Consider the following 24498-nt stretch of genomic DNA (forward strand, 5'->3'; position numbering starts at 1 on the left):
AGGCCCGGCTACCAGGCGCTCGCATACGAGCCCCAACCCCGGGCCTGGCTCCAGGGTGGGGCCCCAGCTGCGCCATACCGGGCGACGTCTCTGGCCTTGGTGGTTTGCCTTTCATAGGGGGGTTATGAACCGCTCTTAGTCTGGCCCGTCGCCCAGGACCTGTTTGCCTTGGGAGACCCTACCAGGGGCATTCAGCCCCCGACAACATAGCTCCCGGGGTCATTCGGGCACACAAACTCCTTCACCACGGTAAGGCGGCGGCTCAGGGAGGAGGCCAATCTGTACCACAACACTAATTTTTTTTTATGTCTTACATTTTTCTTTCATATTTCTGTTACTGATTTTATTCTAATTTAAATGTTGATAAATGATAAATTATTTTTTGGTTAACATTCTAAAATAGTTTCACCTCGTGTCCTATTCTATAATTTGAAAAAAACCCTGTAGGTCAAATGTGGGCTATAAATGTGGAAGAAAACTAGTCAGTACACTGTAAGCACGGGGAGTTGAGTTTACTTTAAAAATTTGAGTAAATCGATTGCCTTAAAAACATAAGTAAGCTTAAATTAAAAATTTGTAGAGTGAAATGTTTATTTTGAATAATTCAATACACTAAATGCAAAGTTTATTTAGGTTCATTTAAAATCGTTTTTAGTATTTTCTAGTCTACTCCAATTTACGTTCAGTGCACTAATAACTAAAGTGTCTTAATTTAAAAACATTTATAGCATCAACTATGTTAGTCATTGACTCCACTTTAGCAGTGACAGAAAGGTTCAGGGGAGCACAGATAAGTGCACCTCTGCCTCATTCACCACAGGAGCTAAGGCTGGTCTTACAAACAGAAACTAGTTCTCAAGGCCTTTTCAGTCAGCACAGGCAGCAATGGCTGATTGCTGCCTGTGAATGCATTTACGCATAATATTATGTGACTCCCCTGCTAATTTGGTCATCATGTAGATGACAATTCACAGTCCAAAAACGAATCAGGTTGACTGGACATAGTAAAATGCCTGTAGGTGACAGAATGAGTGGTTTGTTTCCCTGTTATGGGCTGGCGACTGACAGCTGGGACAGGCTCCAGCACCTTGCAACTCCTACAAGCTTTATTCAGCTTTTTTGCCCGATTGAAATTAATGGACAAAACCTTTCAAATCTTCTTCAGATTTGTCTACTTTTAGCTTTAACTATTTCAGCTCACTTTAAGCTACAGACACCATTTCAACTACAAAACAATCTTCTATTCAACTATCAATACATTGTTCAGCTTTTTAATATATTTAATAGTTTCTAAGTTATAGCAGTTTAAGCAGAGTAAGAGTAATTGTTGGCACCCTAACTGAAACTGGTATGAGAAGGATTAACCTTTGCAATGACTGATGCATGATGTTTTATTAGAATATTTACTTCTGCATTAGGGGTATGCCTTTTAGACCTTTGCAACTTTTAACCCTTTGTTTAATAAAATATGTGTGTTAAAATTATAACATACTTATAATTTTGCTTCCCTATCCGGAGAAACCTCTTCAGCTTTGTCTTCGCTCAGCTCTCTTTAAACTATTGCAACCTTCAGCTTTTTGTTTGTTAAAAGAAAACTTCACAGATTTTCAGAGGGGTAGTCATGTGTTGTTAGCGAACAAATTGTTCAACATGAACTAATCTTTTAAATGTCTCAGGAGGAACGAGTCCTCTGGGTGAACAATTCGTTCATTTTCATGCAGTACCTTCTCTTGCCACATGGCAGCAGCTGGTTAAGTTAAGTCAGCAGGACAGGAAACAGAAATGATTTATTCACGACTCACTCAACTGAGCGCCTGTCCTCAGGGATTCGTTCTTTTGTCATGTGACAGCCAGGCTGCTTAGACTGTGTGGCGAGCAGAAAGCACTCCAGTTCATTTGGGATTCGTTCATACGGATCCTCACAGATTATACGTTTGTTCGTTTATTTGTCCTGTGACCGCTATCAAGTAACTGCCGCGCTGTTACACAACAATGACAGGGAAGTTGCAGGAGATGAGTCACTTTATTGTGGTGTGTATTTGCTGTCCTAGGTTTTCACATGGTTTAAATTGCTTGTGGGCTTTTGTGATTATAATTTGTCTATATACGCTGAAGCAAACCATGTTGTCTTCAGTATATACAGTAGTGTTTGAGAACCACGACCATTTTTACAATGCCTTTTGTAACTGAACGAAATGAACAAATGACTCGAAATGATTCATTCACTTTACTGTTAAACAGTTAAAGATCTGAATCAAATTTCCCATCTCTACAATGGGGATTGACCAAACCAATTTCAGGTAGTATGTAAGAAAAAAGGGACACTCTAACACACCCTGGCAGATTGTTTGCCATGGGCTCACAGACTGCAATTAGTGCTTCCTGGTTTACCCTGTACCTGCCCGAGAAACAGTCAGGCTGAGCCAGCCTACTGGAGTGCAACTGCTCTGTTCCTCCATTGTTTTCTACTAATATTCAGTGGCCGGAGGTCCTGCTGTAGATTGTTTAGAAGACAGCGAGTACACCACGCACAGTCTGATATTCGTGGGTAAGTTGTATGAGCCAGAATACAGCAACGACGAGTTATACCATTTGGAGAAGTAGGAGGCTGTCCTAAGGAACCAGCACCCGCAGCTGAGAGCTGGCGTCCGTCCGAAAGAAGCAGAACTAAATTATAACTATAACTGTATGTGTGTGTACATAATGTATTTATCCATATACATATGTGTACATGGATGCATGGCAAAGTAATTAGTGTCTTACATGAGAACAGTTACCAAAATATGGAACTGAATCAACTTAACCAAATTAAAACACGGTTACATAAGTCTACGTACACACAAAGGTAATTCAAATAGTAGTAGATAAGTCTGATGCTGTAGTTCTACCACTCTCAAATATATTGTAAATTCTGTTTATACTGTAAGTTCACAAGAAATAACAACACAGTATATTTGAACAGTGTGGAGCAGTATCCAAAGAAGCAGAAAAAGTCCTGAATAACAGATATAATTTTAACAAGCAGACAAATTTTTTTTCCTCTCCATCCATCTGACAGAAAATAATATTTCCACACAGGCACCAAAAGACATTTTCCTTTCTATAGAATAATGTTTCACTGGACCATTGGTCCTGGAGCAGAGATTGTAATTAAAAAGGAAATTGCAAGGCAGAGCTGAACAATGGAACCTATTAAGCAGTAAAGAAAAGCAGACAGACAGCAGCCTGTCATATGCTGATACAGTAAATAAATGGGCATACTTATTACCCACACTCATTCTCAGCAATCAGCAATCAGGGGACTTAGCGTGAGCTTTTGTCCATTCCTTTGAAGAAGGCTTGTTACAATCATCTCTGCCTTTTATCATCAAAACCATCATCAAACCACCCCGGACCTAAAAGATGATAATTTGGCAGTTTTGAAACAAAACATACAAAAGAGATTTTATTCCAGCAAGTATATGAATCCTACTGTACATATAGCAAACACTGTTAAAAACAATATGACTAGATTTGAGACAAGCATGGGAAATGTAAGAACGTGTAAAATACAATATCTTACAAAAAAGAACTTCAATGGATAGATAATGTTACGAATCCTACGTCTTAGTCTGACTTCCTGTTTTACTTTGTTCTACTTCCTGTTTAGTCCTGCCTGTGTTGTTCTAGCTTTCTCTTAAGTCACGTGTTTTACTGTACCACCTGCATCCACTTAGTAATCAGTTCTGTATTTAGGTTCCACTTCATGCCATGCTTGATGCGCATACTGTATATGTCAGTAAATCCTACTCATGTACTGAACCTTGTTCCTGTCTTGGCCTGTCTTTGCCTGCCTCATATTTGTATTGGAGTCAGCCCTGTTGGCCTTTTGACCACTGTTTGCCCAAACCCTGCCTGTGCCTCAACCAGTGATTGTCTGTGTATCGACCTGTGCCTGTCGGACCAATCCTTATTCATTAAAAGGGATTAGGAGATTAATTTCCTAAAACACAAGGAAACAGGAACACCAAGATTCACAGAACAAAAGTAATTAACATGAAAGAGAACTATCACATGGGTTAAAGAAATACTTATTTAAACTCTCAACATGGATTCTCAAAGAAAAACAAATAGCAAGCACAGGAGAACAGAGGAGTATTGTACAAAAGCAGAATTAAGATATCTAGGATAAGTGAAAACGTCCTGGCTTGACCTTTGTCTAATAAATTTGTGGTTTGGCATCTATCAGGTGACAGTGGTAAAAAATAAGGAAATGCTAAAACTAATGAAAACCACATAATTAAGCCTGGGTGGAAACCATGAAATCAACCAGCCAGCCATCCTTGCATGTATAGCTTCTGGCTTGCTGAATGCACCTGTGTCATTAGCAGTGGGTATGGTAGAGATATCAAGAAAACATGCAGATCAATGGATCTCGAAGACCAGGGTTTTGCTACCTCGTACAGTAGTAGGGTAACAAAGATAAGCATTAGCAGTATAACATGTTGACTTTTGTTGATATTCATTATCTCATGTCACACGTTTTGTTCATTTCTATTTTCATCACACACCTTTGCTTCAAAATATAATGATTTCTTATATAGAAAAATATTTTATGATTCGAAAATATCTCTTCAACATATTTAAGGAAGAACAGATGAGCAAGTATTCCTGGTACCATACAGTATGTTGTTTATCTGTTACCTATCTCTTGTTAAACATACTGACATTTAGAAGAACTTAATAATGCCGGAGAATAGTACAACAGAAAGAAAGGTTGTTTCTGGGGTGAGTTTGACTGACAACTTTTATTGGACCTGTGTTTCTAAGAATGACACAGCCGTTTGTACGGTTATGTTTATTTTCATCAAGTCAGTGTCGTCTTGTGTAGTTTCATATGTTTCATTGTCTTTCTTTCTCAGATTTGCGGCGAATGACAGCTGGTTTTATGGGCATGGCTGTGGCCATCATCTTGTTCGGGTGGATCATTGGTGTGCTTGGTTGCTGTTGGGATCGAGGCCTCATGCAGTATGTAGCTGGTCTTCTCTTCCTTATGGGAGGTGAGCAACACATGCATATTGTATCGCAACTTGTCTGTCTGTCTCACTTACTTAGTATCTTAGCCACTTGTTGTCAGCAAAGGTCAGATGCGGAGGGCTATCTCAGCTGACAATCACATGAGGGGCTGAAAAGGTCTTAAGTCCATCACAGGGTCACATTTAAAGACAACCCTTCACTCTCACACATACGGAACATTCCGAGTCAAATTACAGTACCCAGAAAAAACCCACACAGACACAGTGAGAACATGCAAACACCACACAGAAAAGCATCCGTGTGATCCTGGAATCAAACCAGGACCCTCTAGCTGTAACTTCCGACTAACACCCGGCTACTTTCTTTACCTGTTTTATCATACAAATATAAGGGGTTTTTGTGAACCACTTTGTAGTCATGTCATTCATATTATATATGTATATATGTGTCACTGTATATGTAAAAACAAAACATGTGAACACTGTTTTAAAATGCACACACACAAGCCTTATTTCGGTCACTGCGCAGTTGGTACAGTAGTAATTTTCATGCTCATTTGTGTTTGGCTGGAGAAGACTGCATACAATTATCATAGTCTATGGATTTGGTAAATATAATTTCAAGGGTAGTCTACAAATGTGTTGTGTGGGTGACAAAATGCATCAGAACTGTTTTAGGCAGTTATGAAACAAAAGCAAACCTTACAATTCAGGTACACCACAAACCTACACTGCTCGGGCATAATGTTATGTCCCCCCTAACAAGTAAGGTCATTGTCAACATCAACATTATTCAAATTTGTCTTTTTTCTCCATAAAATTTGACTTAAGAACTATTGGAAATGGGATTGTAAGGATTTGAGTGTATTTGAAGGGACAAATGCATGCTGTGTTGTGTGGGTGACAAAATGCATCAGACCTGTTTTAGGCAGTTATGAAACAAAAGCAAACCTTACAATTCAGGTACACCACAAACCAACACTGCTCGGGCATAATGTTATGACCCCCCTAACAAGTAAGGTCATCTCGTCATTGTCAACATCAACATTATTCAAATTTGTCTTTTTTCTCCATAAAATTTGACTATAGAACTACTGGAAATGGGATTGTAAGGATTTGAATGTATTTGAAGGGACAAATGCATACTGTATGAATTGTTGCAGACCACATATTGTAGACCCTTTTGTGAAAACCGCACTCCTTGATGGCTGTGGCTTATTTCAGCAGAACCACAAAGTAAAATAGGTTTAGGATTGTTTGACTTGGCCCTCCAAATTTTTCCAAATCGCTATCCGATGGCTCATTTGTCTGATGCAAGACTCTACACTACACCATTACTCAAAAAGTGGAAATGCATGCATTTCTGCCTTTAAAACAACTCATGAAAAACACCCTTCATGACTGCTCATAAGCGACAACTCGTGTCAAAGACTTGTTAAATGGTAAATGGTCCTGCACTTGTATGGTATTCTACCTAGTGGTACTTAAAGCGCTTTTACAATGCATTCACATTCACCCATCACCCACAACGAGCACACACATTCACTCACTGGTGACACAGCCGCAGCTTATGGTGACATAGGGGGCAAGTTAGGGGTCAATGTCTCCCCTCTACCTCTAGTGCCACTGCCACCCAATGATTTGAACCACGTCGTTGAGGTTTCTAATTGATTTCTAAACGTAACCAAATATATTTTACAGTGTACGCTCAACGATTCATATCACACCAAGCCCTGTGCTTTGTGTCCAAAAATATTCAGACAGTAATTGGTAGGGAACCAATATCTAAATTAAACTCTTTTAATATTTTTTTTGTTAGACTGATGAGTTGCTTGTCAATGTGACAGTAGTTTGATGTATTTGTAGCTTTATACTGTATTGTCTTGTGTCATTGCAGGAACATTCTGCATTATCTCCCTCTGTACCTGTGTTGCTGGCATCAACTTTGAGCTTTCCCGTTACCCGAGGTATCTGTATGGGCTGCCTGATGACATTGGCCATGGCTATGGCTGGTCCATGTTCTGTGCCTGGGGCGGCCTGGGCCTTACCCTTATTGCCGGCTTCTTTTGCACCTTGGCACCCTCCATCCAGCCCATACCCAGATCTACCTGCCCCAAGTCCCGTCATGAGAATGGCACTGTCTGCTAATACAGCAGCTGAGAAAAGGCTCATCCCACAGTTTCGCAACAGAAAACAATTTCATGTGTTTACGTGTCCATTCAGTCTCCAGTCTCCTGGTTCCGGATTTTTTTTATGTATGTGTGTTTAAAAATGGGTGTTTTAATGATCTGCTATCTTGAAAAATTTTAAAAATTCAAAGACTAAAAAATGATTCCCTAAACTTTGAAGTTATGTTTTTTTTGTTTGTTTGTTTGTTTTGTCAAACAAAAGCAAAGATGACGCGCAATGGAAATGCAAAATGAGTTGATGAAAGACAATATTTTGGATAGTGAGTAATTGTATTAAGGTTCATCTCAGCTTCTGAAGGCGATACACAATGGCATTGAACCTGGGAGTTATAATACAGCTTACATTAACTGATGTGCCATGAATATTCAAGAAGTGAAGGTAAATCAGTCAGATCAAGTTGAGTTGAACCAAACATGAAACCATGGAATCATGTGTTAAAGACTTGTTAACATTCAGTGTTCCTGCTTCTGAGAGTCCCTCCTATCACCTGGTACACAGACTATGGGGAGACCAAGGACCTCCAGTGTTGTACAATATGTACAGAATATTGCAGATAAATGACAACCAGGGATTGTCATATCAGACTATTTTCATTAATGCGTAAGTGCACTCCATTCGATCAAATTATATCATTCATCATTTAACATTTTATACATGTGGTTATCCTATATTCAAAGTGCATTTTAGTTTTTTTCTCTAATTCCTTCATGTTATGAATGAATTGTTCACTGAGCAAATGTGGTATTTTTCCGTTGTAATTACAGTATATAGGTAAATGTGTGAGCATGTATGAGGAGAAGTTATTTTCAGTTTTGTGAGAAATTTTTGAAAAGGTCTTGACAAAGCAGAGTGCTTTCTTGGTGAAATACTGTACAGACACAGATGCTTTGATAAACTATAGGAGATAATGCCAATATGCAGTACAACTCAGTTGATGTCTGCATTGTCATCTTTTTTGGAAGTTTCCAAACAACACTGGCAAACAGTGAACCTCTATTTGAAGTGTAAGCAAGCATTCAACCATGTACTTTGCTGCCCAGAAGGATGGTGGAAAGCTTAATGTCATGCATGTGATGACAGCAGGCATTTGTGAATGTTTACCGCTTTTTAGAACATATGTACAGGTTTTTCAGTGTTTCACCCACAGTTGAAACCTGGCAGGACTTTTTGAGGTGAAATATTTCTATAAACATCACCAAGAATGAGCATATTGCGAAAGTACAGTAGTTTACTCTGCAAATCATGACAGAAGTCACAGATGCAAACACAATTTGAACTTTCAATTGTGGCACAAATAATCAAAAGTGGCAAGTCAAGTCAAAAGGCTTTAGTAAATCATTTTGTCCTAATTATTTTTTGCAAGTAAACAGTCAAAACATAAAAAACAGAACTGACATCTCTTTGAGAACAAAATCTGTTAATTACAGCTTGAATATTAATTTTAACTTAGAAGCACTGGCAAGTATGTAGAAATAAAGTAGTTTTCCAAATTTGGTCTCAGGAATACCTGGGCTGTTGTGACTCCTTACATCATAGCCTGGTTTAGGACTTTGTTTATGCCAGTTGATGTACATCTGGATATTGATCTGGAAAACAAGGCAGTTTTTGATCATGTTTAGCTTTGTTACCCATCCTTTTGGCAGGGTTAAATTGGTTCATTTTCAACATGACCTGAGATTTTCTTATTGGATATCCACAATAGTAGTAATAAAATAAGATGATGCTCATGAGTATATCAATTAGCATATACTTTACACTGTTGTCAGAATTCATCTTCACTGTCAATATTGTGTCTTCTCATCTGACCAATAATATTTCATGACCTATTAGACAGTGTTCCAAGATCTTGGCATTTTGGATAAAACTACAAAATAAGTTGAATAAACCAAAGTTTTATTTTAACAACCAAACCTCAGAGCTTTCGGGTGTCATATATAACACATTGGAGTTAAGATTTCCAATCACATACTGCACAGGACCTGACAAACGTCTTGTCGCTCTCTATTTTGTAGAAACACCTGCTATTAACCTGACATTTAATTAATCACCAATTGGTGTTAGAAATAGCTCATGTTTAAAGCTAAAACCTTTCCAAATGATGTTTAATGCACTGAAATAAATCGGTTTCACTGAGAAAAGATCATTTAATCAAGACAGAAAGGTCTAAATCTGGCAAGATAATTTTTTGTCGCCTATTCAACAACTTTACAGCAAATACCAAAATATGTCAGCAAGTAGTGGTGCTGTGAGTTCCACATTTAATATCTTGTATGACTTCCATGTGTTTGAAGGTCTACATCCATGCGGTTTGGCAAGGATTCATACAATTTATTGATGAAGACATCAGGAACAGCAAAGAAAGCAGTCTTGCATGCCTCCCAATATTCTTTGGTTTCGTCTTTCATGCGTCCTCTTTCATCCTACCCCACATATGCTCAATGATGTTCATGTCTAACGGCTGGGCTGGCCAATTCTGGAGCATCTTTTGCCTTGAAGAACTTTGATGTAGAGATGGAAGTATGGGATGGAGCACCATCCTGCTGCAGAATGTGGCCTCCTTTATGGTCAGGAATATAAGAGGTAGCTAAGATATCTTTGTATTTTAGACTATTGATGTTGCCTTCCACCCTGCAAATCTCTCACACACTCCCATACTGGATGTAACCCCAGACCATGATTTTTTCAGTTTTCTGGGTGAATCTCGGATCCATGAGAGCCAGTAGGTCTCCTGCAATATTTGCAGCGATTGCGGTGTAATTCAACAGAACATTCATCTGAAAAATCCACCTTCTGCCACTTTTCCAGCGTTCATCCTTGTAGCAGACTGATGACCTTGACAATTGCCACATGTTTTTTTAATTGTCTTTTGTTTAGTGCTGGCTTCTGGGCACTGATTCCACCATCAAGGGCCATTTAAAGACAGAATCAGACAACTGTTTTGGTTGACACAGGGACTTCAAGTGACCAGGTCTCGTGGAGCTGTGCTGCAGTTAAAAATAGGCTGGCCTTGGATTTTCAGGCCCACCAACGAACCTCTCGAGCAGTTGTCTTGCGGGGTCTGCCTGACCTGGGCTTGTCAAGAAAGTCCCTTTTTTTTATCATCTGTACTTACCCTGAGACACATTGAAGATGTCTGCCGTGGATCTGGTCTTCAGCCTCTTAATAATCAACACTTTAGTCTCAGGGTGAATCTTGTGCATTTTTGCAGCGGTGTGGGTGCAGTTGATGTGAAGGTCTAGTGTACCGGGGTTCTTTTTATACACACCTGAGATCTTAACAATCCATTATTACTCACAGATGAAGCTCATATGAAAGGCAACAGTTATGTCTTTGTAAAAATTTACTCAGTGGCCTTTACAAAGCTATGAATATTACAATACTTTTTGACAGTTTTGTTTTGCACTGAAACATTATTACAAACGCTGTTGGGATTAAAATGAGACATTTCTTGTAAAAGAAATCTTGATTAGAAATATATTTCAGCTGCTCTTCAATAAATCAATTTATAGACAAGTGACTTACAGTATGTAACAGTCAAAATCTCTTAATCTCATGGGGTTTGAATCTGGCTTCATGGATAAACTAATAAATATGTTAGAGACAAGATAAAGTTAGATAATGGCAAGAAAAGGAATGTGGGCGCCTTAGGCTTTGATGGTTTTCTGATTTCAATTGTCATAAAATGTAATCTGATCTTCATCTAAATCAACAACACAAAGAAATCAGTTATTTCTTCTCTCTATTGAGAACAACCAAAAAGTAATTTGTCATTTGTTTCAGCATACATAGAGTCATATTGGTTTAGAAGTGTCAACTAGAACTACTTTAATAAAAACGTTTTGAGTTTGATCCACACAAAAGGAATTGCTTATATTATATGGCCTCTATCGGGAGTGACCTCTTGAAATGATTCTGTTGAATGCAGAAAAAAGAGCAAGGTATATAAGGAAGTTTCCTTGTTTAATATATTATACTTTCTCAGATAAATTAGTTGTGTACTGTACATCCATATTCTAATACCATCATCTTTAGATAAAACATTCTCAATAACACTAATAAAATGACACTGTAAATACTGACAAATCTTTACAGTAGATCTAATATAGATATATATTAAAATTTAATTTACATATATTGTATAAATCCTTGGTGGTGCAGTGTGTTGAGACACAAGGCATGCCCTGGGAACTAGTGCAAAGTGTCTTACTCACGAACACACTTGCTTTGGTGGGGGTTTGAACGTGAGACCTTCCACATAGCTGTACACAACATCCAATAAATCCCAGCCATACACAGAGAAACAAAAACTAATTTCATACATTAGCACAATACGATAAATAATTTATTATCAAAGGTGAAACTCAATAACATCCAAAACAATGAACTGTGTTCATGAGTTTACAATAAATAAAAGACTCACAGACATGGTGTCTATGGAAGGACATCACAAAGGAAGCTGCTGCTTACTAAACAAAGAACATTGCAGTTTGGAAATAGCAACAATTCACACAACAATCAACACGGCTGTATCTGCAAAATGTTGTGTGAACAGATGAAAGAAGATGAATGAAGGGTGAACATAAAATGGGGACCCCATAACATTCTTCTTGTAAACATCATCCCAAGGGTAAATTGTGGTGCATGTAAAGAAAGAAGGCTAGACCCCGGTCAGAAAGGCCCTTCTGAAATACTTGAATGGAACAAGAAAGACTAGGTTAATTTACTATAGCTGAGCTTATCATTACAACTTGTTGGTTGTCTAATTAATATCAAGTAATGCTATTTAAAAGTGATTTATTTTAAACAGCTAAGCTTATTCCCCATAGCTGAGCTTAGCACATGACATAAATTTAAGTCTTCTTGCTGTGGTCAACACCTGAGAAAGGCAAATAGTTTTTGACCAACTCTACAGTAAACCTATCTATGGTGGAGAACAGAGTTTTACATAGTGGTCATTTAATCTTTTCAAGGTAATAAAAACAACTTAGAAGAAGTGGCACGAACAAAGGCAGGACACATGGTGGACAGCTTCACTCAAAGTGAATGGCACTGTGTCAGAAGTTGATATCAGACAATCTGACAATTTCACTTTGGATGTAATTGAAGGCACTGACACTAGAGAGAGAGCAAAAGGTAAAAGCCTTTAAGTGCTGCATAAAGTTACTGAGTGTGGGGCATGAAATGATGACAGGAGGAAAAGTTGACAGGAAGTAAAGCTGATGAACATGACAAAAATATTTTTCCTAATTCTTCAGGATTATGTGAGAATGTTTGTATGTCCGCTGCAAACACTGGAGCAGGTAAACAACAGAATGTCTTCAGTAATACAAAATCTGCCTTTTAAAATGGTCAGGTCAGAGTTCAAGGTTCACTGCTTGATTCCACTACCACTATGGAATGTTGAATGAATGTGTTTAATAAAAGACATGAAAGATCAGATTTGTGTGTTTTTTAAGCATATTATAGTAATGTTGTAATGTTGTAATGAGTAAACAAAGTACTACATTAGATTTACATGGTCAGATCACAGTTGATGATAAATTAATGCAGAAAACTGTTCTCTGTCTTCCACTGTTCCCATACTTTTTCTTGCTCTGTGTAAGAAGAGTAGTACAACTCTGGAGGCCAGGCAACAGGTAACAGAGGGGAAGAACAGGAAGAGGTAAAGAGTGTAAGGGGTTAACAAGGAAACACAAACAGACCATGGATCCTAACACAAACAAAAGTTTCTGTTTGCTTTGCTCCTAACTGCTGAATCTGAGGTAGGAATGTGATCCCAATTTCAGCCTCGTTGTGGTCTGTGTCACTTCAGTGCATGTTAAAAACCTACACAGAGCAAGTAGAGCAGAGCAAAAAATAGAAAAACACAGACCTGGCAATTTTTCCTGAAGAAGCTCTCCAATTAAAAAAAAACTTTATCTTAATTCACATTTTATTTAATTAACAGATCCTTCTCAATTTCTCACTGCCCTTTTACAGTTAAAGAATGTAAACATTGTGAACCAAACGCAATATGTAGAAGTGCCAACTAATAACCTTAGTGCATAAACCAAGAGAAATGAAGTTCTCCCACATGAAATTTTCTTTTAATGATCTTTAATGTTTTTATACACCTAAATTATAACACTAATATCAATAAAAATTGTTGCATAACTGTAGGTTACAGTGCATCAGTGTAGGTCACCAATAGCCTTGTCGCCAGATATCCAGTTCAAACCAAGTTGAGCAGCTCACTGCTCCCCCAGTGAGGGGGATGGGTCAAATGCAGAGGACAAATTGCAAAAACTGACAAATTGTAACATTGTGAAACAAATAAAGATGTATGTCATCTTATCTTACCAGACACTACAAAATGGAGACACGGAGAAACTAAAAGACACATTTTTCTTACAATAAGGTTAATAATCTTTTGCCCTACAAGTAAGTGGGGTGTTTTTTGTCATGGTTTTTATCATGCAAGTAAAGTGCTTAGGTTACATGCTACTTTGAGTCAAATCAAGGCAAGTCAACTTCGAATTAAAAGCTGGCAAAACGACTCATTTTCTTGTTTTTTCCTCAAAACAAAAAAATATCGATATCGTATGGAAACAAAAATATAAATTCATTTATTTATTAGCTGTTGAGAACCAGCACACAGATGTTGAGACAGGTGAACAGGTTGAAACAGACTGTCACCAGGTCAGACAACAGGGGTCAATAGAAGAAGTACAGCCTGAACATGTGTTTTTTCAGAGTGGAGAGTTCAGACTCTTTGCTGTGAATGCACCAAATGTTATTCTACAATCATGCATGTATTCTACAATCTTCAGAGTAATAATCTAAAGATTCTGGGTTGAGGCACAGTGGATCATTTGCAGGATGACCCATGAATGACCTACTATACTTTCTATAAGAGGTCCAGTGCACCATCACAAGGTCAAAGATTGTAGTAGCTTTTACCCCATCCATACCCTCAATGGCCACTTAGCTTGCTAGATATTAAGTTGTTACACGACTAATCATAGCAAGTGCTTTTTCTTCACACTTTTTGACACCTGCACATGCTTCCCTTTACTTACCACAGCGCCGTCTGTCGTTACTAACAAGCACTGCGCTTCATTAATACCTCAGAACAAAGAACAAGTTAAACAGCAATCTGGCTTGCACTTTCTTGCACTTCTATGCAGTTTCTATGCAATTTGTATGACTAAATTACCCTATAAATGAAAATCATTTTCATTAATTATTCATTCATTAACAGGTTATTATGGGTTGTCAGATATATAAAAAGCAATGCAATTTTATTTATTTGTATTGTAGTGTTTTAATTAGAGGTTACACTCTAAATATATAATGTACTTACTTTGTCTATTTTTAATCTGTTTCAAATTTTAGGTTTGTGCTCACATACACTTGGTCGGCAGATGTCGACAAAGTGGAAAAACATCCGAAATTAGATCCGAAAACGTCAGAGAGCCGCAATCCTTTCGTCACTTTCATAACGAACCGCTCACGGCGCGATGTTTTCGGGCATGTCCGCTTGAAAAGCACATATGCGAAAAAAGCCGAGCTCGAGGAGCTGTCCGGAACATCCGGTTGTAGCTCCTCAACATAAACAGCAATGGCGGAGGCAGCAGCAGCGTTTACGGAGTCTTCAACAGTAACAGGAGGTTGGACCAAACACGTATCGTGCAGGTAAAAAAATCCAAATAATGGTGAAATATTCAAGCCAGTTACGTTATCTGCCGTTTGTCACCAAATAAGAATTTGATAGCGCGATATTGACAGTAGCGATTTCTGAGGCTCGATTTACCCTTGGCTAGCTAATGTTAGCTATATTATCGTGCGGTGTTCTTGTCTTCACTGTCACAAAGCAAAAGAATGCGCTCATGTTAGCGATCGGTAGACTCCCTTCTTGTTGAGACGTGACCTGGGTTTGATAGCGTTAATACTTAACATCACGCAAAAACCAATTTACCATTAAAATGTCAGTCGTGAGATTCATTTCATAACGTTAACGGGTGTCCCCCAAGGCACACAGTACACTTGACCTATAGCATTATTTTTAAACTACCTATTGTGAAAATCATGTAAATCTCATAATGGTCACGTCAACTACCAGCGTTAAGTGCCACATCCAAAAATCGTATGTTTATTATAGTTAACGCTGTTAAATATGATACTGTGTATCCGTATATCCTTGCTTTTGGGAACACGTAATGGATAACGTATAACTTTGCGCTTAACTAATGCTTTGTTTTCTGATGCTGTTGTAATGTGCCCACGTCTTTTGTTCTTTGGTATTTACAGATATTTCTTGCACGGTCTTTGCAAAGAAGGGGACAACTGTCGATATTCCCATGATCTGACCAACAGCAAGCCTGTCGCTATGATTTGCAAGTTTTTTCAGAAGGGAAACTGTATGTTTGGGGATCGTTGCAGGTAAAAGCATCTAGTATGTATGTTTGGTGAATATGTGTGTTTAAAGAGGCATATTTTCTCAGCTGCATGTTCAAAGTCATTTGCCTCAGTGTAGGAAATGCCGACCATTGTCCAGTTTGCTGCATTATAACTTCCTCTCTAAATTTGTCTGTGCTCCCAGCCAAGTGACTGCTGTGCTGTGCTGGCAAAGCAAAGCGTATTTAGATGTTACAGTTTTCTCCCCAAGTGGAACTGACACCCTGGCTTCAGAATGTCAACATGTTGTTGGTTTGTGACAGCTCCAAGTATGTCCAGAGAAACTATCGAACTCCTGATGCATCACAGCATTATAGAAATTCCCCACTGTGAAATCAATAAAGTAAAATAAAGTGAAAAAAAACAACAACTTGTATACTATATATACTTGTATACTAATGATGAATTATGGAAATCAACACATTAAGAGCAAAACTTTACATCAGTTTAACCTAATTTTATATACAGGTTATTAATTAATTGTTTTTTCTGTGTTAATGTACTTTAATAGTAAACCTGTAATCAAACTCGTTTTAGTTAGGGTACCATAATTTTTTCCATGATCAACAGCTTTCTTTTGAGACAGTTCATTTCAAACAACTAGGAAACATTTCCAAATTCTGTGTTATTGCCCTTTTTAAAAAGCAGATTTGGCTTCTTTTCTTTCTTTTCTAACCAGACAGCAACCACCTTCATGTTTAGACAGTGTCTGCTCCGTGTCTGGCTTAAGGACCATTGTTAAGACACCCTGAGGCCCGCCTGAACAGTGCCAAAGACATAATTGGTTTTCACGTGAATGCATTGTTTACTTGTTGGCCTACTGCGTGTTGGAAGCCTTTAGCCTAGTATAGGTCTGAGCGTTGTGTTGGTAAGTCACATTCCACCATTGTTGTGATGGAACTGCATTAATGAGGGTGTCCTTATTATTCTGTGACCCCTGTGAGGCTATGCACCCTGTATGAACGGTCCATAGAAAGGCTCCTACTATTAAGATTGAATTTCTTAGGCTCTAGCTATTGTAATGGGCTCACTCACCCAGTGAGTGAGTGACTGGCTGACTCGCTCGCTCACACGCTCACACGCTCACTCGCTCACACGCTCACTCGCTCACACGCTCACTCGCTCACACGCTCACTCACAGCCCCTAGGGCCAGACAGACTGCACAGCAGATTGCGTGGCAATTGCATAACCCCCCCTGCTTTTCTTATGCATTTAACCCCTCCTTCACTTCCCTCTCATATTCTGATGGAGCTCAGCATTCTATATGAGAGCAAAGCCAGGTTTTTTCTTTTTTTTAGGACACAGTGCACAAGCTGCAACAGACTGTTAATCATGCTATATTATGACTAGGGAGTGGATTCGTTTGCTGTTATTATGCAGGTCTAAGAGAGTTCCATATGGACAGCTGGGGATCTATTTTCAAGGCACTGTCCTTTTTAATTATATTAACTATATTTTTAAAGATGATTTCAGAGCATTTCACTTTACCATTTTACAAGGTTTAAGCAATCCTTGGACATAAGAGAGAAAAATACCATTACTTATTTACATAGTGCTGTTTAGTTGTCAACTTCACCTTCAATATTAACGTTACAAGTTTCATTCTAATTACAGCACAGACATAATGTCAGTCTTTACTCTTTGCTTGGAGAATTTGTGTACATTCTGAGATGTAAAAATAATTGAACACTAATAAAATGAAAATATTGGAACAATAAATTATTTAAAAATGAACAAAAGCTCAATGCTCGTATGACTATACTCGGTATATATATTGTACGCTCTCTACTTTGTGTCTTGTTGGGTTTTAGTTGTTCAAGGTTTTACCTTGTAGTAAACTGCATCATAACCTTTATTGTAAATTAGTCCTATAAAAATAAAACTGAATTCAATTGAAATCTTAAATGGATGGATTATACTTGCAAATACATTTTTATTTGGTATAATTCAGTTTAAAATTTTTAACAAAATTCACTTAGTTATGAGTAATCAAGGAAGGATTATATTGTTGTGTAACACAAGATCATTTATACTATAATAACCCTGTGCCCTGTATCCTATTCTTTAGGTTTGAGCACTGTAAACCACCACAGAACGAGGAGCTGCCAAATTCTCAGACAGTGCCGCTACCCTCTATGTCACAGGTCAGCCTCTCAGACCCAGAACAATGCAGGACACCACCTGGTCCTGGGGCAAAAGACTGGGCTAATGCTGCAGAGTTTGTTCCAGGGCAGCCATACTGTGGACGGGGTGAGTCACCAGCTATTTACATCATTACATTTTTTAATCTTGCCATTCTTTAACAATCTTGCCATATTGATTGCTGTTCTATTGGTCATTTGCAAGGTTTTCCACTCTTGCTATATCTTAAGTTAACACTAAAGCTGGCAGAATATCTCCATTTGTGTCATCACATTGTGTCGTCAGTCGTTTGCATTGTACAACTACGGCCATAATGCTGAATGTCAAGATGTCAAGGACAATGTTTACCGGTAGTTAAAAGGTGTGCGTGTGTGCGTGTGTGCGTGTGTGCGTGTGTGCGTGTGTGTGTGCGTGTGTGTGTGTGTGTGTGTGTGTGTGTGTGTGTTTCATAATTTATTATTGAAATCAGTTCGAAGTCATGTTGAAACTTATTTCCACTATTCCACAAAATTCTCCGGAACACTATATGAGTGCTGAACAAGATTGTTGCCACTAAGACTTACTTGGATTCAGCACAACTATGACTAAGTCAGCTTTTCTACATTGTTTGAAAGATACTTAGGGTTGTTAATAATTTTCCTGTTTTAAATTATTTGGCTCCCTTTCCATGCTAGGCAGGATTCCTATAAGTATGTAGCATGTCGATGAATGAACAACTAAAAGTCTGAATGTAAGTCAATGAACATATTAGAGACTGCATGTTTGAAAGGTGGATTAAGACTTCTTAAATAGGGAAATTGTGAATTCCCTTTGTAAATCTTAAATACAGTGAGTCAGTTGAGACCTTCTTCAGGATTTTACTTGCAAAAAGTGAGCAGTTTACACCATAGGCAATTTCAAATTCAGCTCATAATATATATTCCACTCTGGAAAGTGAATAGTCTACCAGTACATGGAAAAATATTTCCTGCACAAAGCAATGATTGAGCACACCAGGGATGTTACACACCGGTACTCCCTATTTCTTGCAGAGCAGAAGGGAGAAAACTTCAAAGCCATAACACAGCTAACAAGGTTACAGCAGATCAGCAAAATAAATTCTGACAATGATTCAATGATTAAAATGCAGTATTTTCTCAACATAGTGCAAGTGAAAATTTACCATAACTGTTTATATCTACATGGTATAGTAAGAGTTAGGGTCACATTATGTGCTCCTTGTTGTCTACAGCTGAACCAGTGAAGGTGGAGAGTTCCATCCCACTAACTGAGGATTTGGATAGTGATGCAACCCTGGACAAAGAGTTACGAAAGCAAATCTGTCCTTATGCTGCAGTTGGAGAGTGTCGTTATGGAATCAACTGTGCCTATCTCCATGGTGACGTGTGTGACATGTGCGGCCTCCAAGTGCTCCACCCAACTGATAGCAATCAGCGCTCTGAGCACACTAAGGTAATGCACCATCTGTGCGTGTTCACATCAAATGCATTTATTTTTACTATTTTTTTTTCTTTTCTATTGATTAATTTCTCTAACTTTTGTTGAGATTTCTATTTACCAAATATAATGTTATCTAGATCTAACTGGTCTGGCTTCAGGACCCACCATCACCCCTAATGACAAACCGTGACCCAATTTGAGGCAACTTCTCAAATGCATTTAATCATCAATCAAGACTGACTCTATCAAAGATTTCAAAAACATTTTTCTAAATATAATAATTTTTAACAGACTCAGTGTTTTCATATAAAATGCACTGACTGAAATTATGTAGTTTTAACTGAGAATACTCACTGAACCCGTGGAAACCGACACTGCATTATAAAAAGAAAAATTCAGTTTCTTAAACAGCAGTTTTTAAGGGGGTCATACTTTGAGTTTCACCATGTGCAATTAACATATGTGGGTTTCCTATGTCAAACGGGCATTACAGGGCAGAATCGCCACCTACTGTTGAGGAATGTGATTAGATGGCAAAAAAAGCCTGGCAAAGGCCGGTGACCCACTGAAAATAAGTATGCGACCCACTTCTGGGTCCTGACCTACCAGAGGAGAACCACTTGCATAGATTACCTTTTAATATTATATGTGAAAATGTGAAGCCCAATTACGTAAACCGCAGAAAAGTTGTCTCCTTACTGGTTTTACTGTTTTCTCTCATAGGCATGCATTGAGGCCCATGAGAAAGACATGGAGATTTCATTTGCCATTCAACGCAGTAAGGATATGATGTGTGGTGTGTGCATGGAGGTGGTGTTTGAGAAGGCCAATCCAAGTGAACGCCGTTTTGGCATCCTCTCCAACTGCAGCCACTGTTACTGTCTAAAATGTATCCGCAAGTGGAGGAGTGCCAAGCAGTTTGAAAGCAAAATCATCAAGTAAGTTGCCTAATGTGACAAACTGCTGTTGTAATGCTGAATTCCGTCAACCACAAAGGATGTGCAAACAAGCAGTTGCAATAGGTGTGTCTGATATTGTATCACTAGCAGAAGCGTCAGCGCGCGCGAAAGGTCTTCCCATTGACATAATGCCTTCCCTAGCCCCTTACCCTCACCCTAACCATCACAAATAAAGGCAGACGTCTAATCTTTGCTCTAATCTGAACCAAAAGTCAATTCTAACCACAGCCCTAAAATCACATCTTGAACCTCAAAAAAGCTTTCAGACCAGTGGAGACCTGCCAATGTCCCCACGTTGTCGCAGTGTCCTCACCTTGATAGCAAAAACATGGTTTATGGTCCCCACGTCGAAGGAAAAATATGTGCACACGCACAGTAGTAAACAGTCCATGAAGGAGCTGCTCAAAGATGATACTGTGCCATACCGTATAGTGGGTGGAAGGCATTCTCCAGTGAGGGCTACAACTTTGCTCGCATCCTCTGTTTCCTACCTGAGTCCACGGTCATCCACCAAAATCCGCTGAGCTGACCTTTTGATTAATCTATCCAGTTTCTTTCTGTGTGCGTTTGAGATCTACCACTCTATAAATGTTGGTTAAGTCCTTGGTCTCATCTCCTCAGCAGAATGAGTCTACTCTTTCTTTTCCTGTAGTACAGTACATGTTGTCAGTCCAGTCCAGGTTATTGTTCAGCTAATCTCCAAGAAGTGTTCACTCTCAGTGAACTGTCCTCCCCTTGTGTGTTCACCAGTGTTAGTGTAGGGTGTGTCTGCCTGTCGTAATCTAACGCTAGTTCTGTGGTTTTCCTCGCATTGATCTTCAGCCACTCTACCCTCTACTACTATCACTATAATCATCTGTGATTGCGCTGGCGATGGCAAAGACACAACCTTTAATGCAGCTAAAGGTATCATGAGCTGAACATATGTCAGACTATGTCACTAACCAGCCACAACTCAAGAGCCCTCACATACTGTGCTTAGTTAGAGGTCACCTTTTATCTACATATGTTGGTCTACTTTCATGTGCCATGGACAGTGATAAAAGCACTACAGAAGTCATAAAATATGACTCCTAGTTGCGTGCAAGTGAAGAGGGACCTCTACAAGTAACTTTTTTTTCATGCGTTGTGGTGGTGGTTTAGAGGGGATTAAGTCACTGAGACACGGAGACAATACAAAGACAGACAGTACAAAATGTTAAATTAAACACACAGTTAAATGCGACATCATAGATTTATGTCTATGGGATGTCTTGCTAGTTTAATTTAGATTTTTTTTATGAGGAAAAAAACTTGCTGCTGTTGTAGTGAAAAGCAGATGTTTACATTGGGACTCATTCTCCAAGTAAAGAGTATTGTCATCATCTTCTCTTGTTTTGTCTTTACAGGTCATGCCCAGAGTGTCGAATCACATCTAACTTTGTCATCCCGAGTGAATACTGGGTGGAAGATAAGGACGACAAGCAAAAACTCATCCAGAAGTACAAGGATGGCATGGGGTATAGAGCTTCCTATCATATGGGAACACAAAGAATACATATCATGCATTTGTTACTTTAACCTCAAGTAGTAGCCTGACATTTGATTTCATAAAGTTTACACAAATGAAAAGTTTCTAGTTATTTGCATGGTCTTTCTATTACAGCTTTATTCAATTTACCTTTTCGCTGATAAATTACCCCTCATCTACTAATTTGGTTCCTGTGTTCTTAATCTGTCTAGATTGTTTGTGTTAATAATAATAATAATAAGCATCACTTACTGTAGGCATTACCTGGTTTTGCATTTGTCGTCTCTAGAAGTAAACCATGTCGATATTTTGATGAGGGCCGTGGAACATGCCCCTTCGGCTCAAATTGCTTTTACAAGCACGCATTTCCTGACGGACGTCTGGAGACAGCTCAGCCCCCACGGAGACAGACTGGATCCAACAGCAGAAGTCGGGTAAAAATGGATATCCACAAATTTATCAGTTATAGTGTCAAGGTGTGCGGCTTTGCTTGTGCCAACCCCGTCCATCATTGATCCAGGGAGAACCTAGCCCCTCACCCAGTCACCCAGACATATGACCTCCTTCATAACTGTGGCACACTCTACGTAATTGGGGAGGATGATTTGGAGGATGACCATAAGATGTGTGTGTGTTTATATCTATATCTATATCTATATATATATCTATATCTATATATATATCTATATATATATATCTATATATATATATATATATATATTAGATATATATAGATATATATAGATATATATATATATATATATATATATATATATATATATATATATATATATAGATATATATATATATATATATATATATATATATATATATATATATATATATATAGATATATATATATATATATATATATATATATATAGCCAGTTATTATTCAGCATTATGTTTTCGATGCTGATACTGTGCGAATGCAGCAATATCGTCCAAAACACAAGCTGGGTTAGGGTTAGAGAAGACACTACTGGTTAGATATGAACAGGTGCCTTTCTGTGTAGAGCTGGAATGTTCCCCTCGTGGGTGTGGGTTCTCTTTGTCTACTCTGGCTTCCTCCCTCACGCTCAAGCTAAAATGGGAAGAAGTATAGTCTCTCTTCCGGTCAGAACTTGCTTTAGAACAGTTTGGATCATGCTGGGACATCCTATTATTTAGGAGTTACCACTAGTCTAGTCTACAAGTAATAAATGCAGAATACATTTTTCAGCATCCCTTTGAGAAAGGATGCTCATAATTGTAGTGTCTTCCCAGATGGAAGTAGACAGCAGTGCTACAGCATAGTGTAGTAGTAAACTGACAACAATAGTAAAATGTGATTCATCCATAACATTTTTACATTTATTCTTCACATTTTGACTTGCTTAAGACCAAAGACTGTTGAAAAAACAGGTTTATAAACCTTCCCTCCTAGCTGTTACTTCTGACAATTCTTTCATTCTTTCTCCCTTCTCCTCAGAACTCAAGGCGAACGCCACTGTGGGATATCTTTGATGAGAGGGAAAGCACGGATTCCTTTGACAATGAGGACGATGATATGGTGACGTTTGAGCTGAGTGAGATGCTCCTCATGCTGCTCGCTGCGGGAACAGACGATGAGGTGACAGATTCAGAGGATGAATGGGACTTGTTTCACGAGGAGCTAGACGACTTTTACGAGATTTACCTATAGCGACCCCCCACCTACTGACCTCCCCAAACCAGATGTATACTAAACACTAGAATGGACTGTCTTGTGCGAGTGATGGACAGTAGCTTTTTCTCCCCCATCTCGTGTATTGTGGCAGTGCCTTTAAGCAGGCCATTAATAAATGAACTTACAAGAGATACAAAAAAAATGTAACAAGTCTTTGCGCTTGTGATAACAATTTCTAGACACCTATAATTGTGAGTCTGTTTTGTGCAGTTCATGTTAAAAGGAGAACTTAGAAGAACTCCATACAAGATTTAATAAATTATAACTTTCTTCAAATGTTGCTAAAAAAATGTCAAGTTTATTCGTGGGTGTAGGTTTGACTTGTCTACCCAGGTGTTTGTACATACTTCTGAGACTGTGGATGCACCCTACTCAGCACAATTTACTGTATTTGTGATGGGCATGTTTAATTTTACATACTCTTTCTGAAGGCCGGAACTTCTTTTTTGTGTTCCTTTAAAGCTGCTAATAGCCATATGTGTGCTGATGTAATAAATGTACCATAATCATTATCTTTGTTGTACTCCTCTAGAGTTCAGTCTGTGTTCTTTATTTTTTTGTGAATTGGTGGTACTAAGATCTTGCAGCCGATCAGTGAGACACACTGAGCTACTGTAAGTAAGTAAGTAAGTAAGTAGGTAAGTTCTAGTCACCAAATAATAGTATGGAAAAAAAAAATCCATTAAACAGCTGTACACCAACTTCAAGTCACACATGTGACAACATTAATACTTCATCAGGTCACAGTGTTTTAAAATGCTTTTTAAGATAAAGTCATTTTCATAAGTTTAACAAGTCAGTTATTAAGGATGCCCAGATGTAAACAGAGGTTTTTTGGTTAGAAAGATGCTGGTCTTGGCAGGTCCTGGATCAGAGCTATGAGTAAACTTTGCACAATTATTTTATTGTACAATTGGGGTAAAAAGGGTTTTGGCAGATTTTTCCAGACATCTTCTGTGGTTAGGATCATACTAGTAGTTTGGCATGAAATGGAACTGCTTCAACACATCAGGAAATCACTATCTGAAACAAAGAAAAGGAGAGCATTATTTTTAGCTTTCCCCTCCATCATCCGAAGTCTCAGCATCTTGGAACGG

The 24498-nt window shown here is 38.4% G+C and overlaps 2 protein-coding genes across 5 annotated transcripts in view; both read left to right on the forward strand.

Moving 5' to 3' along the window:
• The window catches only part of tmem178bb (transmembrane protein 178Bb), an 88561-nt gene extending 75919 nt beyond the window's left edge, over positions 1 to 12642 (forward strand). For all 3 annotated transcript variants that reach the window (XM_029160812.3, XM_055511207.1, XM_029160811.3), the window contains 2 exons: positions 4902 to 5039; positions 6913 to 12642. In XM_029160812.3, the coding sequence (XP_029016645.1) occupies positions 4902 to 5039; positions 6913 to 7163 (389 nt within the window). In that variant the 3' untranslated portion in view covers positions 7164 to 12642. The remainder of the gene's footprint in view (positions 1 to 4901; positions 5040 to 6912) is intronic.
• Positions 12643 to 14651: 2009 nt separating this feature from the next.
• mkrn1 (makorin, ring finger protein, 1) lies at positions 14652 to 23913 on the forward strand. 2 transcript variants are annotated; one of them, XM_029160803.3, is made up of 8 exons: positions 14652 to 14879; positions 15495 to 15626; positions 17711 to 17892; positions 19121 to 19236; positions 19948 to 20162; positions 21572 to 21682; positions 21983 to 22127; positions 23165 to 23913. In XM_029160803.3, exons 1-8 carry the CDS (start codon positions 14806 to 14808, stop codon positions 23375 to 23377), a joined length of 1188 nt encoding a protein of 395 aa, XP_029016636.1. In that variant the 5' UTR covers positions 14652 to 14805; the 3' UTR covers positions 23378 to 23913. The 2 variants fall into 2 exon arrangements, with proteins under 2 accessions (XP_029016636.1, XP_029016635.1); XM_029160802.3 differs by having other exon boundaries at positions 14654 to 14879; positions 19016 to 19236.
• Positions 23914 to 24498: the final 585 nt, after the last annotated feature.

Source organism: Betta splendens, chromosome 9, assembly GCF_900634795.4.
Source record: "Betta splendens chromosome 9, fBetSpl5.4, whole genome shotgun sequence".
Classification (NCBI taxonomy): Eukaryota; Metazoa; Chordata; class Actinopteri; order Anabantiformes; family Osphronemidae; genus Betta; species Betta splendens.

What these genes read in the sequence shown, in the direction of transcription:
- mkrn1 (XM_029160802.3), top strand. Translation starts at nt 14,806, where the DNA reads ATGGCGGAGGCAGCAGCAGCGTTTACGGAGTCTTCAACAGTAACAGGA. An exon ending in GCAGCCATACTGTGGACGGG is followed by an intron (nt 17,893 to 19,015) that starts GTGAGTCACCAG and finishes TGTTGTCTACAG; the next exon opens with CTGAACCAGTGAAGGTGGAG. An exon ending in AAGTACAAGGATGGCATGGG is followed by an intron (nt 21,683 to 21,982) that starts GTATAGAGCTTC and finishes TGTCGTCTCTAG; the next exon opens with AAGTAAACCATGTCGATATT.